Source organism: Nannobrachium achirus, assembly GCF_963921795.1.
Source record: "Nannobrachium achirus genome assembly, chromosome: 13".
Lineage (NCBI taxonomy): Eukaryota > Metazoa > Chordata > Actinopteri > Myctophiformes > Myctophidae > Nannobrachium > Nannobrachium achirus.
Genome location: NC_137833.1, coordinates 53824631 through 53843693, shown reverse-complemented (window position 1 = coordinate 53843693; position 19063 = coordinate 53824631). Strand labels below are relative to the sequence as shown.

The 19063-nt window shown below is 43.3% G+C and overlaps 1 protein-coding gene across 1 annotated transcript in view; it reads right to left on the bottom strand.

The window, feature by feature from the left end:
* zfand4 (zinc finger, AN1-type domain 4) overlaps positions 1–18578 on the bottom strand; it is a 42598-nt gene extending 24020 nt beyond the window's left edge. The window contains exons 1-8 of the mRNA XM_080740384.1: positions 18357–18578; positions 14670–15010; positions 13319–13394; positions 12409–12476; positions 10762–10960; positions 4926–5073; positions 3681–4140; positions 782–1180 (exon numbers count right to left, since the gene is read on the bottom strand). Of these exons, the coding sequence (XP_080596510.1) occupies positions 782–1180; positions 3681–4140; positions 4926–5073; positions 10762–10960; positions 12409–12476; positions 13319–13394; positions 14670–14853 (1534 nt within the window). The 5' untranslated portion in view covers positions 14854–15010; positions 18357–18578. The remainder of the gene's footprint in view (positions 1–781; positions 1181–3680; positions 4141–4925; positions 5074–10761; positions 10961–12408; positions 12477–13318; positions 13395–14669; positions 15011–18356) is intronic.
* Between the last annotated feature and the right edge of the window lie 485 nt (positions 18579–19063).

Sequence of the window (19063 nt, the reverse complement as noted above, 5' to 3'; positions counted from 1 at the left end):
AGGGCGGGTGTATCACCTTTGCACTTTGTTGAAGGATTAGATCTTTTTTTTAACTACCCCTTGGGGTTATCATAATAACACTGACACCAACCTGGGCCCAGTACGCAAACGTCGGTTGTATCACTTTGGCGCTACTCTGATTTAAGTAGGTTTTTAACCAATAGTCTGTCTGAATCTTTTTGTAACCACCCCAGTCTATTTGAATCTTTTTTTTGTAAAAAAAAAAAAAAGACACTGAGAAGAACCAGACTAATATCCACGCAGTGATATTGTCTGGCTATGCGAGGCTATTGTAGATCTGCCATTTTCAACACTGCACTTGTCAATTATTGGAATAATGTTAAATGTATTCCTTAGAACAGTGGTTCTCAACCTTTTCAGGCCGCGACCCCCAAAATAATCATATTTTAACTGGGGACCCCCCCACCCTACGAGCACTAAGAGTTGAGGCATTACAATTTGTATAACACGGTTCTATTGTGAAAATAGCCAATCTACATGCTCACAGCGCCTCGCGTAGATCGGCTATTTTCACAATTTCTGCCTTTAATTTTTGACAATTTGGCCAATTTTTTATTTGTCATTTTAAGTATTAAAAAGTTTAGTTATTTTAGTTATTAAAAAGTTATTAAACTTTATGTTGGTTTGTTTACTGTTGAGAGAACATGAAGTTAATCATCTGGGGACCCCCCAAAATAATTTGGCGACCCCCCGGGGGGTCCCGACCCACAAGTTGAGAACCACTGCCTTAGAATAGAACTAACTGCATTGAAAACAATACCTGGAGCCAGCAGTGTCGGGGGGTGTTGTGCTTGAACGTGTGACCGTACTGTGGACGACGACGTGAAGTCAAAGTGCTGCTGATGATGATGATGGTGATGATGGAGCCCCCTGCTGGCCAGACAGGGCGAGGCGCGGGAGGGCAGCGGGGAGGGGGGGCTGAGGCCCAGGGAACACGTGCTGAGCAGGGAGGGGGCCGGGGGGGCCAGCAGCTGCTGCTGCTCCGTCCCCTCCTCCGCCTGCATGCTGGTGCAAACCTCCAGGTTCAGGGGGTCCGAGGAGAGCAGCTCCTCCAACAGCGGGGGTCCGGGGGGCTCCGCCGCCACCACAGGCTCCACCAGGTCCTCCAACAACCCCAGCGCCAGGGCCTCCCCTCGGGACTCGGCCACATCCAAGGCCCCTGCAATTTAAAGGCCTAGAATTATTGAATTATTGAGTGCCGCGCTGCGAGCTTGTAGATCTGCTATTTTTTGAAAAAGTTGTGAAAATGTGTGCAAATCTGTATGTATTTTCAAAGCGAACGTTTGTAACTCAAATTTTGTTCCTGGGTGGTCCCTGGAACTAGATATTTTGAGATGGGGGGTCCGTGGCCAAATAAATATCATTTTGGGGGTCCTTCACATGAAATGGTTTGAGAACCACTGACATAGTAGTCTCTCAAGAACAGGCTAACAGACTAACATCCAAGGCCCCTGCAATTTAAGGTTTTAGGCGTTCAGCGCAAGTGGTTCTCACATTTTGCCAAGGACCCGCTATATTTGGCTGGAAAAACCTGAAAAGGTTTTGTGCCCACATACAGGATTAGTGTTGTTAAAAGGTTTCAAAAATGTATGAAAAGAAAATGTTTTTACAACAATTGAAAATACAACATCATAGCCTATGTATATAGGGTTAAATTGGTTAACAGGTATGCTATATTCATTAGTTATGCTGGGGACTCCCCTGGAGCCCCCTCAAGGACCCCTGGGGGTCCCCAGACCCAAGAGAAATCAAGAGAAACTAGGATACCAGGTAAACAATGAACCTAGCTAGCATCTGTAAACAGCATGAGATCTAAATAACTATAGAAAGGTAGAAGCCTCCTTCGGCTCTGGGGCATATGCATTGTGCAGGGGTTGACACTAAGGTCTCAGAGGCACTTGCCCATCGGGCAAGTACAGGTCATGTTCTACTTGCCCAAAGGTCATGCCCACTTGCCCCAAAAGTAAATTGTCCATTATAAAATGATAGATCAAATTTGAATTACCGTTCAATTTAACATTTATTTAGTTTTACTTTCTGGGGCTGTGCGATAAAAACTGTCATACCTATAAAAAAAGAATTATTCAAATACCTACATAGCTATGATTGAATATGACTATGGGTTTACACCTATTTTATGTTTGTAAGTGTAGCAACAGTGAAAACAGCACATTATAGGAAAACTATTCCACTGACCAGAAGTCAGACCACTCTGGCTACGTTCAGGTGCTTAGACAGAAATCTTGTTTTATGTTTTTCAGACAGTTGCGTCTCTTCTCAAATAAGCACTTGCCTGGTCGGGCAACCTAAAAGCAAACTCCACCTGCCCGAAGGTTTTATTTACCTGCCGGGGGCAGGTGGGCAAGCCTTAGTGTCAATGCCTGCATTGTGGGACTCGGCGAGCCATCATTTCCCACTTCCACGTGCGTCACAGAGACGGAAGTTGGTAGGCCAATCAGAGGCAGGTGGGGCGGGTCTTTTCATACGCAGCCTCTAAAAACAGCTGAGCCGCGCAACATCGGAACTGGATGGAAACATGCCAATAAAGCTCTGTAGAATTGAATTGATAAGTCCCGGAAAAGACGCGCTGTGATTGGTCAGTAGTCACTTTGACTGGCAGCATAGTCTCCGGCCTCCAGTTGTTGCAGCAGCGGATGAGGCATCTAGCTTTTTATATCTATGTAAATAACATTCCGCACGTTTCAGGGACGTGCAGAGAATGGAGGCAGGGGTTGAAATTTCTAAAAGGGCCTTTTGGTGAAAATATTGAAAATAGCAGACCTCCAAGCTCACAACGTTGTGAGCTATTTTCAATGGTTGATTTCTACACAGAGAGAGCAATTCTTTCAACATAAGATGCTGCATTAAAATTCAGGAGAGTTTGGATAAGGCAATTCTCTTGAATGCTGCCTTCAGGTATGACATGGAAAGAGGGCATTTGCGTTTCTTTCACCATAGTGAAAACTGCATTTATTGTCTTGAGAGGGCACTTTTTTACAGATGAATAAAAGGGCAGGGGCTCAAGCCCCCTTTGATATCTATGTGAGCACGTATCTGGCACATTTTGGGTCAAGGAAAAAGAAAATCAAACCTCGGTTCGAATTGAAGCGGTGGACAGATAAAACTTCTATTCTGAATGTATTTGGAGAGCTGGTATGACAGTTGGTATAATAGGTTTAAAAAATAAAATAGATTAAAACACATACATTAAAATAAGAATTTGTAATTAAATAAATACATAAATAAATATAAAGTGTTTAAATAAGACAGATAAACCCTGAAGGCCAAATTATCATGTGAAGCTTGACCAATCCTCAAAGTATCCATTCATCTGACCGGGAGGGACACCGCACACATATTCTAGATGTACAGGACATATAAAGCCTATTCATTCTGAACTGAAATGACCATATATGGACATGGGACACACATTTTGCTTTTTGAAAAAGCCTATTCATTCTGGACTGATATTTTACACATACGGGACAGGAAAAACCTGTTCATTCTGGCCTGGAGTGACCATATATGGACATAAGGTAACGGACATTCTGTTTTTGAAAAAGCCTGTTCATTCTGGACTGAAATGACCATATATGGGCGTGATACACACAAAGCCATTCATTGGAAGCGGTTTCCACCGCTTCAAAAACAATACAAACCTTCAGGCTGCCCCCTGGTGGCCAGGGGAGGAAGCTGCGGGTACACGCAGTCCCTCATCAGCCTGGCTCCGCCCACGTCCAGCCGGGACACCTTGGGAGGGGGGCGGGCCACGGGAGGACACGCCTCCTCCTCCTCCTGCAGCATGTAACAGGACGAGGAGGCCGAGAAGGAGGGGGGCGGGGCCCGCCTGGAGACGGACAGGTGGGCGGAGGAGGAGGACGCAGAGGCGACGACGGGAGGCTCCGCGGGCTCGCGGTGGTGTTGGTGGTCCCTGATTGGAGGTAGTTGTGTGCCGGAGCTGGAGTGGCGCGACTGGCTGACCAATGGGAGGGCGTGGAAGAGGCGGTGGTGGTGATGATGGTGGTGGTGGTGACGAGCGCCGGGGGGCGGGCCCAACGAGCCGCCGCAGGGGTGCGGGCTGACAGGGGGGCGTGGCTTCAACTTGGCAGACTTCTTGGGCTGAGCGAGAGAAATGCACACGCGTTTCGATTGCTATTCGAACCATATCTTTCAATATGTTCAAAAGTGCACTTCTTATAATACGATGTCCATGACAATCACACTATTACACTTTTATAAAAAATGAACAAATAATAAATAAACATGCCTTTAAATCAAAATTATGCAAACGTAATTTTTGCTCTTTTTGTGCTTGCTTTAGAGTCAAATATCGTTGTCATTTTCATGATGTTTTATGTGCGTTTTGGTCTGGTTGATATATTTGTTTTGTTGTTTTTAGGACTGCTGTTTTTAGGACTTTTAGTTAAACAAGATACTTCATCTCAAGGGGTTTCTCGTAATAAAGAATTTCAATCAATCATCACTATACCATACGCAGCACATAGCGTCACGCTGTGAGCTTGTAGATTTCTTTTTCAATCTTGGGAAAAACAATATATATTTAAAGTTCAACTGAACTGAAAACCGGAAGTCCGGTCCTGACACCAACTCTTTTCAGATGGTTTTCTGTGACTAAATCATTTGGGGGTCCTTATAAAAGCATAAACACAGGTTTCCAACGTCCCATCATGCATTGCGCAGAAGGTGTGCGGCAGTTCCGGCCGAGTGTGATCTACAAGCTCACATTGGTTGCATCTGTGACACGACGTGAGCTTGTATGTCTGCTGTTCTCCGGATGTGTCCCACACATAATTCTTCAGTAAATTCTCGCGGAAACAGGTGTATATAAAATAACAACAACACTGTCCCGAGGCCAAATATACTCAGTGAGCCTCCCTCCCTACCTTCTTGTTGAGGTTCATGTCCTCCATCTTAGCTTTGAGCAGCTTCATCTTATTCATGGTGATGTTGTTCTCCAGGCTGTGCTGGGCGGCGGCAGAAGTGTCCCCGACGTCATCGTCCTCCGTGTACACGTTGTACAGCGAGCCGCCGCTACAAACAGAGAAAGAACAGACTATTAGGCCAGCAGTCTATTAGGCCAGTGTTTCTCAAACTTTTAATGTCAAGGTCTCCCCTTAACTCTGACAGTGTAAACCAAATGAACCCTAACGGGTTCATTTGGTTCCATTTGTGCACTGACAGAGTTACAGACTTGTAAGGGTCAATTTAGACCCCCCTAAAGGAACCCACAGAGTCCCTGGAATCCACTTTGAAGACCCCTGTATTAGGCTATCCTACGGTCTCACCTTACTTTGGGTGCGTTCGGAAACCCGCACCGGGTGTGTGCTCAGTGTAGTGAGTGCAGTGGGCGTGACGTTGGAGAGTGCGTTCAGTGTGGCTTATTTACGAACGACCAGTTTTAACAGGCAGCTGTGTGCTTTTTCACTCTGAACTCTGAAGGTAAACTTCTGAAAAGCAGCAGTTGCTGAGTATGCTAACGTAACGTTGCTATTAGGAGATGTAGGTCTAATTCACAACATTGGCATACCTGCTGTTAATTTACATGTTGATGTGTGTGAAACTATCAAGCCCAAACGACCAATTAAGCTGCAAGTGCTGTATTTTGCGGTTATTTCCTCCATTGTTCACAGCTGAGAAGCATTCGAGACACGGCCATGAAAACCAACCAATCAGAACACCGCACCACACCACCACACCGCCAAACCCCATCTTCTGAGTAGGGTTGTTCAGTGCGTGCACTCAACACACCAGTGCGCCGCGCACTGGATTTCCGAACGACAACGCACCAAGTGCACCGAATAAACGAACGACAACATGGCACACCAGTGCGTTGTGTGCGCATTTCCGAACGCACCCTTTGTGTCTGGCTATGTTTTTCGCAATAGTTTTCAATGGGAACAGAGCCTTTTGTTGGCATTGCGCAGCTTTCCGCGTGTTACAACATCTCGCGTTTATGTGTTCTACGCGCTAGGGCGCCTCTAGTAGTCTATTTGAAGCAAATAAACGCTCAAGACTGTTGCTGCTTCAGTGCCTTTCCCAGGCCAATTGGACGTGTCGAAGGCCGACCGGCCTGGCAACGTCAAGAAAGACAGAAGACTCTGCAAGCTACTCCGTCACTGCATTCACACTGAGAAAAGCCAAGCTAATGGTTGGCTTGGTAATTCTATGTAATCTCTATGCGAACCAGCTTTTACATTTTCCATGCTTGAAAAAAAGCTTGGAAATGTTTAAAGCTGGTTTGCATAGAGGTTACATTGAATTACCAAGCCAAGCATTAGCTTGGCTTTTCTGTATGTGAATGAGGCATTAGGGGCTGTGCCCACAGAGCTGCCAGCCCTATGTCTGCCACGCATTTCTATGGCAAAGATGAACTGGAGTAGGGATGTCCCGATACCACTTTTTTGCTGACCGAGTACAAGTACGAGTACTTCATTTTGAGTACTCGCCGATACCGAGTACCGATACGAGTACAATTAATAATACAAAATGTATTTAAATTACGTTTTTTTTGTTTATTTTTATCAGATGTTCTTCACTTTCTGGCTGTATATAACACATTAAATTGCATTGCTTTCCCAGAACATGGCACAACTGCCACACATTTCACTTTTTTTTTCAGGTTTAGCCCATGGAAATTCCTGTACTGTGCATGATCTTCTGGATCTGCTATGCTCAAACATTTTATATTTTTACTTTTGATACTTTAAGAGAGAGAGAGAAAGGCGAAGTGGCAGAACACACAGGGTACTCGGGCGCTTTGTGAGCAGTATCGGACGAGTACCGACACCGCAAAATAGGCTGGTATCGGGGCGAGTACCGATACCACGAGTACCGATACCGCATCCCTAAACTGGAGCACTCGTCTTCCTCGCAATCCTTGTTTTTTTTTTCTGCCGCAGCGCCTTGGGTGCTTCAAGCTGACAACTTTTGGTCTGTGTCTGACAACCCGATCATTCCCATTACCTCCTACAAGGATCGCCATGTGATCGCATCATAAGCTCGTAGATAGGCTATTTTTCAAATTGGGCATAAAAGGTGCTGTTCAATAACTCTATATTCTTATAGTTATAGTTCAGTAACAGGGGTCTCCCAGGTTCTCCATCTCATTAGTAAACCAAATATGTTTTCAGGTCGTGATAACATTTCATCTAAGGCTGGAACTTTAACTGATTAATTGCAATTAATTAAATACAGAAAATTAACCTGATTAAAAAACATTACGCATTTTAATCGCACTTAGTTTTTGCACCACAGAACCTTCATTTTCGGGCATACCGATCATAGCGATGCACCAACCAAGAAGAGACAATAAACGAAAGAGAGAAGTAGCCGATCAGAGCGCTTTGCTTGGCCCAGTGGACGCGAAATTTAGATTTTAAAAACTCACTTGTTGATTCACTCATACAACAAAATGTGTTTTACTTTAAAAAAAATGCTTCTCAGGTCAAATATTGATGTGCGATTAAAATGCGATTAATTGCAATTAATTAATCACAGAGCCTGTAATTAATTAGATTAAAATTTGTAATCGCATCCCAGCCCTAATTTCATCCAATCACGGAGAACTCATAAAGGTTACAGGACAAACAAGTAACTAACATTTAAGCTTATAAATTGATTCTTGTTTCTGATTTAATGAAACTGCTGTCGCACCGGAACATGTATTCTTTGTTTATTAAAGCGCTGGAAAGACTCCTGTTAAATTCTAGTCAACAAAAAGCTAATTAGACACTCAAGTAGAGAGAGAAGAGCAAACAATATAGTGCCCAGAGCAATGAACCTGGCATCTGTCTGAATAACATTTGTTTTTCAAACTGTTTTTTTTTTCTCGATTTTAGTTTCTCTCTCTTCCGAGAGAGAAAAATAATCATGGAAAAAGTGACCAAAATAAAATCAGCATAAAGGCCCAATCACACTGGGCCGATCCCGGGGCCGAGTCATCCCGATCAGATTTCGGGATGACCCCCCGGGAAAATCGTTCTGTCGGCCCCGGACTCGGTCTTAGGTTTGAGCGGTACCCCGACACGATTGGATTATGTTAATGGGCTTTTTATGGCCTCGGGAGCTCTTCCTCGGAAGCTCCGAGAATATTCTCGGGTCATCGGGTACAAATCCTTTACAATTATTGTGGTCTGTACAGGATTGCTTCAGATTATATCAAGCCAGCTCCTTGGCTGCGCAGAGTGTAGGCTATTCTGTCACCTCACAATAGAATAGCCTACACTTTTATTATTATTATTAGCCTACTTACTTTTTACTTTAGCCTACTTTCTCCCTAAAATGTTGTAATCACTTGTTCAAAAACTTTATAGCCTATAGCGTTTTTTTTTTCTTTTCTTTTTTTCTTCTGCACAGTCATTTGGCGACAAGGCATGCAGTGTAGGCCTATTCTATCACCTCACGAAAGCCTTTCCCCACGACAACACATGGGGATATATAATATATATTTTTTATATTTATAAAAGATAATATATTGGGCTATCATCATGGTGGTTGATGCTATGCCACATTATTCATATAATGTAGATACTCAAAGTCAGAGACATTCCATTGCATTCCTTTTTTTTTAAAACTTTTACGCGCGGGCTGCGGGCACATCATTGCGCCTCTCATGCTGTCAGTTTGTTCATTGGTCCTCAAAGAGGACCGCCAGTCCTTGGGGAGTTCCAGGGGGTCCCCAGCTAAATGATATTGAGGAACCTAGGCCTGTCCCTATTCTATATGCTTGGATGAGGTGGTGGGACAGTAAAAAAAAGCGAGAGGTTAAACTTTTTTTTTTCTGCGACTGCACGCAGGTTTGGACATTCATAATTGCTATTAGCTGATTAAGCTCATGTCTGTTTAATGTCTGGCTGGTTGCCGTTAAAATGCTGGTTGATGCTATATGCCACATTATTATTCATATAATGTCATCATACTCAAAGTCAGAGAGACATACATTCCTTGGGATTTTTTTTTTCTTTTTTACTACGTGCGGCCTTTTTTCTTGTTTTGTTTGGTGTTGTATGACCACAACTCATTAACACCACGCAATTTAGGCTATTGTTCAAAAAGGTATATCATTCCCACGTAATATTACAGTGCACACAGGATTATTTGGTCATCAAAATGCGCAGCATGGTTATGTTCCCAAAATAACAGATCTGTTCTCTGTAGACGCAGCCATGGCACAGTGCATTGTGAGCTTGTATCTGCTTTTTTGGCTATCAACGAACGCGAAGATGGATATTACATGAAAAAGGTTCACGACTCAGCCTAATATATTAATAAATTAAAAGGGTTCTAAATCGACCTATACAAGTGCTACTCTGACAGTGTTGGTTGAAGGCGCTTAAGGTGGGACAGTCACAGACTGAGTTCAAGTTTAAACCTCTCTTTCTTTTTTTGTGCGGAGAAAGGCTCACTTTGATGTAATGGGCAATTTCCTATATTGAACATGCACACCTGCAAGCATTCTCAATGATGAGAAGCTTGGCCACTTTTGAGAGCGGACCACCACCTGGAACTGATGCGCTAATTATTTATCTGACCTAGTTTCGCGCAATGATGTAATGATTAATTTGAGCTCCATATAAGTGAGTTCCAACCTGGATCTTCGAGGTGGCTTTTGATGGCGTTTCACCTCGCTAAAAAACCTCCATGATTTTCACCTTCAACAGATTGGCAGCACTGCAGGACTCATTGCATATGCAAACAGAAGGTAATAAAATGGATTTGGGAGCATAGCCTAATTACAATGCGTGTCTGCGTGTACAATATATATTTTATAGTTGAAGGGCAAATAGACGTTATACACAGTAGTATGGTCGTCAATGTGCGAGCCCATGGCACCTTCCGCGACCCCACGTTGGGTCGGGACACATAGTTTGAGAACCGAGGCTGGAGCCTTGTTTCTTTATTCAATCAACTGCCAGAAAAAATAAAATAAAACTTTTTCCCCAATCAACTCTGGCCCGAGATCGCTAGGGGTGGTCATCCAGGATATCTGGCTCATTTGTAATGGTCTCAGATATTTCACTTGGCACAGCGGGATATACCGGGCCCGAATTCAAGACAGAGGATCGCTGTCGTTTGAAATGAACACCGATAAACCCCCCGGGCACGAGATCTGATCTGATGCAATATCTGCCCTGTGTGAGGCCTCTAACAGACTAGACCAGGGGTCTTCAACAGGGGGTCCGGGACTCCTCGGGGGTCCTCAGAGTTACTACAGGGGGTCCTCCAAATCTTTGTGTGATAGAAACCTGTTTTTCTCCCTTTTATATTAACCACTTGAACCCCATAGAGTCCATATTCTGAGAATCTGTATCCAAAAATAGCAAATCTACAAGCTCACAACGCCTCGCGCTGAGGGGCGTTGTGAGCTTGTAGATCGGCTATTTTCGGTGTAGAGGATCGGCTATTTTTGGTGTAGAGGGGAAAAAGAGCAGACTAAGTACAGAATGTCAAGTTTATTAAGTATTGACGGTTCAAGTGTTTAAATATCTAAAAACAAATTGACATGAATCGAAAATACACTGATGATTGTGCTGTCAAACAATGAAACTATATATAATCTATGAACAGGTTGTGGGGGTCCCTGCTTCATCTCCCTCTCAACTAAGGGGTCCTTGAGCTGAAAACGTTGAAGACCCCTGGACTAGACAAAACCAGGCCGATTTACGGCGCCATATGAGCGATACAAGCGGACACATTCTAACTGATAGCATGAAAGCTGACCTCAGAGACTCAGAGAGAGGGGTGAGCGTGCCGTCTCCTCGGTCCACCACGCGGAAGAAGTTGAGCTGGTCGCCGTCGCGGTACACCAGGAAGGTGACCTGCTTGTTGGGCAGGGGCTTCTCCCAGCCCCCCTCCTCCCTGCTGCCGCCCGTGCCCTCCATCAGCTCACTCACATCCTTGATGGGGTCCTCCACGGTCACTGACAGGGGGAGGGGGTCCACAAAGACACAAGGTTACTAGGGTTGGGATTTAAATGATTACGGTTTCTTCACTCATTCATTGCCTTTTCAAAATGGCCCCCAAGTTCCTCACTGCCACGTTCCTAAATTTCTAGTGCACGGATCAATTGTTAGTGCACGGATCGTGCACGCCCATGCCTAGATCATGCATCATATGTGTAGTACATTTTCACAGCTTTCAAACAAAAGAATTCGCTTGGAAATCCGTTCAGGCATTCATGAGATAGAAGCCTTCAAAGTCAAACAAAACAAACAAACATGGCTGCCATTTTGAAAGATGTGTTTGTTATGGGGCTAAACATGCAATTTCGCAATTGCGATCATGCCTAATACATTTTAGGCATTTTGGATTTTTTTTATTATTTTTTTTCTTAAAATAAAATAAAATAAAAAATAACTCTGGAAACTCGTGGCTTGGCTATGAATGAGTTAAAGAGACTGTGCCATAGTGTTGTACTTTTTCTGGTTTTCATGTCTCTAGGAGGTTGACAGTACTTCATTAGACCCCCTGGTGTGGTTGTTATGAGCAATTATGTATTTCCATTGTATTTTGGGTTTCTTCCTCAAGGCTGACACCTTGTGGGTCAAAAGTGCCGATCCAAAAACACAGACAAAATGACATCATATAATCATCCCCTCCCCTTTTACCATTCACCCAACACTGTGGGTGTGGCTAACTTCAGCCGGGTCGTCACCACCCACCATGACAACCAGGCATACTTAATGAACTGGTGGGTGTGGCCAAATAAAAACCTAATTTTAACTCTTTCAGTACACTTTTTTGGAAAAAATCCTCCTAGTATAATCATGATACCTGATAATCATGGGGGAGGGAATCATGGCACTTCATCTTTAACCTGATGCACCAACATGTTATACCTTTCAAGCTGGGAATGTCTCTGTCATTTTAGTTGTTATGTATGGCTGTTGTAGGGGCAGAAAGCTCGCAGCACCGTATTTTAACATTTTTTTTTCCTACATTAATGTATGTGTATGTGCATGTTGGTCTTATCAATCAAAAAGGTTGTTTATTCTTATTTCTTTAAGTAAAAATAATCTAAATCTCAATAACCAGGATGGGTTAGCCTGGAACCAGACCAATCCGCCTGGGAAAAAAAACTTGCCCTTGGCGAATATGGGTCTGGCCTCACTCAATTAGCCAGTAGCTATGCCCCTCCCAAAAAGCTTTTGTCCAATGCTAGCTTAGAATAACTTCCTGCTTGCCAAGGTTTGCCTTGGCAAGCAGCCGGTTGCTAAGCTAGCATTGGACAAAAGCTTTTAGGGGAGGGGCATAGCTACTGGCTAATTGTGAATCCATTTCACAATTGAGTGAGGAATTAGTATGAGCAACGCCAGGCTAGGGATGGGTACCCCATACATGTGTCATGGGGTGGAGTGGAGTTTTTACCTCTCCTGGTGTTGATGGGGCCTCCCCTCATAGCCAAGACTAGCTTCAATGTGCAGCCCTCTGCAATGCTGCAATACACAGACACACACACACACACACAATCAATCCTTGACAACAAGGGGAACATTCGTCTACACCAGGGAGACTCAGATGGATTGACCCGAGGGCCACACATTACAGGGACCAGTTGCTAAAATTGTGGCCGTAATGGTGACAGCGTATTTTGACAAATCAAACAGTGCTACTGCCAACTGATTCTCTGCCATGTAACCGTCAACCAGTTCTACCAAAGAGCACATTGCTTTTCATTAACCCATTAGGCCTAGTATTATTGAATGCTTTAACCAGTGAAAAATAGCAGATATACAAGCTCACAGCGCGCGCTGCGAGCTTGTAGATCTGCTATTTTTGAAAGTCGTGAAAATGTGAGCAAATCTTTGAATATATGTATTTTCAAAACGAACGTTTGTAACTCAAATTTTGCTTCTGGGTGGTCCCTGGAACTAAATATTTTGAGATGTGGGTCCGTGGCCAAATACATATCATTTTGGGGGTCCTTCACATGAAAACGTTTGAGAACCACTGACATAGTAGTCTCTCAAGCACAGACCAACTGAGCTCCATTTAAGTTAAAAGGACCTTTTCTTTGACGCCGGTTGGCCAGATTGCTGACATAGAAACATAGGCTTAGAAGGATTTAAAAGACACTTATAGAATCGGGTCAAAATTCTAATTTAGCCGCGCTGTGAGCTTGTATATCTGCTATTATTCAATAGTTAAAGCATAAAATAATAATACACAATAATGTGTACCCGTTCCAAATGAGTTAAACTGATGAAGGTCACCTGTAGGTGTGAAGACAAGTGAATTGTGAGGATAAATACCAGTAATTAAATCTACTAAAGGTCACCTGTAGTCATGAAGACAGTATTCATCATCCAGCTCCAGATTGTTCCAAATCAGGTGTTGCTGGGCAACAGGGATGCCTTTAGAGACAAACAGATCAAAGAAAACACATGTTCAGACAGAGTTCCATATCACATAGTAGAGAACAGTGGTTCTCTGAAACATTCATGCTAAGGACCCCCAAAATGTATATGGATTTGCCTGCAAACACCTCCCATCTGAAACTATTCCATAGAAGAGAAGATTTTTTTCCCCCAAATTGTTCCAAGGTTTTCACAATTTTCAATTGGTTGGCAAAAAATAGTCGATTGACAAGCTTGAGAAGTGTTGCATTGCCGTGTAAGTATAAAATATGGTTTAAGTGGTTAAACTGATATTTGGATTTGCTGGGGAAAACTGGAACCCTACAAAGATCCCAGTATCTTACAATGTAACAAGGATGCCAAACACAGCTCATGACTGCCCCCTAGAGGCAAAATAAACAGCTGAGAACAACAGGAGATGTTCTGAATTCATTCAGTAACTAAATTGGTTCAATGTTGTGCATCATGAGTCCTAGTCTGTTTGGAGGTGGTCAAAAAACAGTGCTTAAAATCATAACTGTGCCTGTATGTTATCAGTTTGATCAGTCCAACTTAGGTTGTCATACAGGAAGAAACCATGTTTTTTATTTCTCAAAAGGTTTTAAGAATTGTAAAAATAGACGATCTACAAGGTTGTAGTTTTAGATGGGTTCTTTTCACTTGCTAGAGTGCGAGTCGGGACTGAGACGACATGCCCAAAATAGGGATCGACTATTATTCTTTTTTTAACAATAGCTTAAAGCAGGGGTCTTCAACGTTTTCAGGCCAACAACCCCTTAGTCGAGAGAGAGATGAAGCAGGGACCCCCCCCAACCTGTTCATAGATTCCATATAGTTTCATTGTTTGACAGCACAATCATCAGTGTATTTTGGATTCATGTCAATTTGTGTTTTCAGATATTTAACCACTTGAACCGTCAATACGTAACTTGACATTTCACTATGTACTTAGTCTGCTCATTTCCCCCTCTACACCAAATGTCTTTGCCGAAAATAGCCGATCTACAAGCTCACAACGCCTCACAGCGCGAGGCGTTGTGAGCTTGTAGATCTGCTATTTTTGGCTAAAGTTCTCAGAATATGGACACTAGGGTTCAAGTGGTTAATATAAAAAAGGAGAAAAAGTTTCTTTATCACATAAAGATTTGGAGTACCCCCTGCAGTAACCCTGGAGGACCCTCTAGGGGTCACGGACCCCCTGTTGAAGACCCTTGGCTTAAACATTAGTTGGATTAACTGCTGCACCATGCTAGACATGCGTTCTCTTTTTACCCTCCAGTCTCTGGATCTTGGCCTTGACGGAGATGACGGCCTCGAAGGGCGACACGCGCAGCTGGAAGCATGTGCCCGTCAGGGTCTCGATGAACAGCTCCATGGTCTCGTAGAAGGGCAGCTTGTAGTGGAAGGTGCCCATGTTGTCGTCATTGTAGAACGGGGGCTCCTTCCTGTCGGCCATCCTGACGGAACGTGGGTGAGTGGGTGGTGGTGGGAGGGGTTCAGGTGTGAGTAGGAGTTGGGGGTCCGGCCGGGGAGGAGGTGGCAGCAGGGGGGAGGGAGGCCGGGCACTGATCACTGCCCTCACAGCGGCCACACATCGTGGACAATGACCACAGCTGTGGATGAAAGAGCAAAGCGAAAAACCAAATAAATTGTTTACACGCGTTATATTACTGTATGTCTCTGTTGCATCTTGGCGGTAACTTTTTATACCGTCGAAATAGGGACGATAATCGCTATTATCGTTATCGAAATGATCCTGTTGTGCACTGGGATGAATTCACCTTCTATTTGCAGAGCAGCATATCCAGTACAGTAAACCCTCTATAATTGGTAAAATGGACCTGGAAATAACATACTTGATTTTTTTTTTACTCTACCAAATCTCTTTGCCAAAAAAAACGACAAGCTCACAACGCTTCGCGACGTGTTGTGAGCTTGTACTGTACTGTGGATCTACTATTTTTTGGCAAATGTTTCCGCCCCATGATAATGGATGTTGGGGGGGATATTTTGATTTTGAAGATAATATTGTGAATCGCAAATTACTTTGGTCACAATAATCGTCACATGTAATGCTCATTATCATAAATGGTAAATGGTGCATTTATATAGCGCTTTTATCCAAGGCGCTTTACATAGATTGTGCATTACATTCACCCATTCACACACACATTCATACACCGGTGGCGGAGGAAACCATGCAAGGCACCAACCTGCTCACAGGGAGCAATTAGGGGTTCAGAGTCTTGCTCAAGGACTCTTCTTCTCAGGGGGACCCTGGATTCGAACTGGGAACCCTTCGTGCTCTAATAACGGTTTCTCTACCCCTGAGCTATGCCACCCCATCATCCCATCCCTATGTCGGAGAGCCTGATTATTCCCCTCTTTGAATGGTGCCCTATTTGTCAGGAACATGCATTTTTGTGGGACGATCGGCACAGCCGAGTCTGTTGTGGGTTGCTTGCAAGAGCAACCATGAAACATTTGCCAAATCTTCTCTGCCAATGCCAATAACCGCTTATTGTGTTTATTGAGCTGTGCTGCTTGTCCCACAAAATGCAAATGACAAATGGGACACCATTTAAAAAGGGGAAATAAACAGGCTTTCCTACGATTACTGCCAAGAAGCATTGTTACAACAGAGACTTAAATCTACCCAACACAAATTTCCAAACTTGTGTGTTTTACACGCGCGCGCGGCCGCGCACGCACACACGCACACACACACACACACACACACACCAGCTGTAGCTACAGGGCACTTCCTTGGCAACACACAACAGAATTGTGTTGTGTAACTGAACGCATTGCCAACCAGGCTCTAATAAACAATTCCGGAGTGCACTGCACACGTGAAAAAACACACAACGTGACACACACTAAATTAATTGGCATCGTATGACAAAAGGGTACATCAGAGCAACCTTTATCATGAAACATTCAGTAGGTCAGTGGTTCCCAATTGAAACGGAACCAAATGGACCCGTAAAGGTCCCCCAATCGGGGTCCATTGAACACTATCAGACTCAGAGTTACACTTGTTAGGGTCAATTTAGACCCCCATGACTGAGTGTGTACAAAAGGGACCAAATGGACCTGCAAGGGTCCATATGGTTTGGTTTTGGTCCCATCCACAAAACACAGATAATAACTCAGAGGTTTATAACTCTCAGAGTGTACAAGAGTTATAAACGTGCAAGTATCCATTTGGTTCCTGAACTATCAATAATTGTGTTAAGGACCACCTGGAATCCCTTCAAGGACCCCACTTTGAAAGCCAATGCTCTAGTGCAAGGGTCTTCAACATTTTCAGGCCAAGGACCCCTTAGCTGAGTGGGAGATGAAGCAGGGACCCCACAACCTTTTCATATATTCCATATTGTTTCAGTGTTTGACAGCACAATCATCAGTGTATTTTGGATTCATGTTCAGATATTTAACCACTTGAAGTGTCAACACAAACTTGACATTCACTCTGTACTTTTTTTCCTCTTTTTTTCCTCTCTACACGATAGCTCTTTGCTGAAAATAGCCGATCTACAAGCTCCAGAGATGTATATCGATGATATCAGGGGTCTCCATATATGGGCATAAAAGGGATTCTGGGGAAAACCCATATAGGGATGTGTCACGGTGATGTCACCCGTGATGTCACAGTGATGTGTCAGGGGAACCACAGTGTCAAGCGTGACAGAGATACGGACAAGATATGCCATTTTCATAGTTAACTGCAATAATATAATAATAATTGGTTGAAGATTGTATTAGGAGGAGATCATAGTAAGCACAATAAGTAGTTGTAGGAAAGGAACCAAATGGACCAGGTCTGTGATCTGAGGGTAAACAAGTGGACCCAGGCAGTTGGATAATGAAGAGATAATAACAGAGATGATTGATTGATTGATTGATTGAAGGCTTTATTAGAAGTTTGCATAGGAAAATGTACAGATTCATGACGGTACAGTTCACTGGTACAAGGTCTACTAAAAGGAGATCCATGAAAAGACTAAGCTTATTTCAACAGGAAACCATTAAAGTATCTCATATAACTGATAAAAATCGATGATATGAAAAAAATCGATGATATAAAAAGATATGATAAAAATCGTATCGACTGGGGGTCCATGGTAGCCTAGTTCCAGACCCTGAATCGCTAGCTTTTTGTTTTGGCGATTCAGGGAATGAATAATGAAGTGAAACGAAATGTAAATTCAGGCTGAGTGTCAGGCTAGGTCCATGGCCAAAAGCATATCAAACTGGGGGTCCCTAAAATGAAGATTCTCAAAGTGGATTTCAGGGACTCTCTGGGTTTCTTTATGGGGGTCTAAATTGACCCTTGCAAGTCTTGTCACTTTGACAGTGTACTACTACTAATGGAATCAACGGGTCCATTTATTTGTACACTGTCGAAGTTGAGGGGAGACCCTCAAATTTCAAAGTTTGGTCTAGACTGGATGAATTGGCTACTCTTATTTTATTTGAAGCCAACAATGAGTGTGTCTGGCTGTATGCAGTGCCTTGGAAACAAAGACTGTGTTGTTGTAATAATAACTTAATTCTGGGCTCGCCTCGCTGTATTTAAAACAAATAATACAACATATAACTTGCCCAACTTCCAAAAATTCACGTTTCTTCCCCATCAGGTTTTTGGACAACAAACTAACCGGTGTTGGTTACAACAGTAATGAATGGAGCTTCAGCTAGCAACAACACATCTTAACATGCTACCATTATAACGACTGCTAACAGTCACGTCAAAAATGCCATAATAAAACAATATAGCGGGTCTATTTGTTCCATAAAGTCTCAAACCTATAACTATAAACTGTTCAAACCCATAGCTGGCAGTCCTATAATCATATATTGTTAAAACGGGGACAATAAAGCTTGACGAAAAAGGCTAAAGCTGCAAGCTAACGTTAGCACGTTAGCCAACTATACAACTCAAACAATGGCTACCTTTGCTGCTGGGCTGTGGCTAGCTGCTAGCTAGCTTCCCCCGTCCTTTAAAATCCTGCTTTTCAACGTTTGTTCTCGGAGGAATGATGCGCGAAAAGGAGCTCCATTTCTGAACGCGTTTCACGCTATTAGGTGAAAGACGCCAGGTTGTTGGCTGTTATAAAGCCGGTGAATTGTTGAAACGTCTCAGATGTTGTTTGTTGTTTGGAGAAGTCATCATCACACCTGTCAACCCAGGAGGAGGAGGTTACAGGACTCAGGAAAAAAAGACCTTTGTGACACCTCTTGATTGACGGGGAAAGGGGTCAATCAGCGTCGTCGCTTGCGTCCCGCAATGAGCACTGACTGTGGGCGGGACAAGCTCTGCTAATAATATTGTAATAAATACAACAACAAATAAAATACTCTATTCTCCTCCCCTGTACTACTCTGGTTATTATAACTTAAGCCCTGAAGCCATTGAAAATCTACATTTGTTTTGCACATTGTTGTATTTCTCCCAGTACATATGGGAGTTTTTGTCAGTGTTTTCTATGTGAAACAGATTATTCATGTGCCTGATTGTGCATGGAAAGAAGCTTTTTTTACAGTCTGTTGCTAGTAGCTTTGAGACTGTGTAGACCTTTTAAGGTTAAAACATGTTTATTATAACCACAGACTTTGTAATGTTACACCATTTGAAAATGGCCATTTAATATAAAAGAATA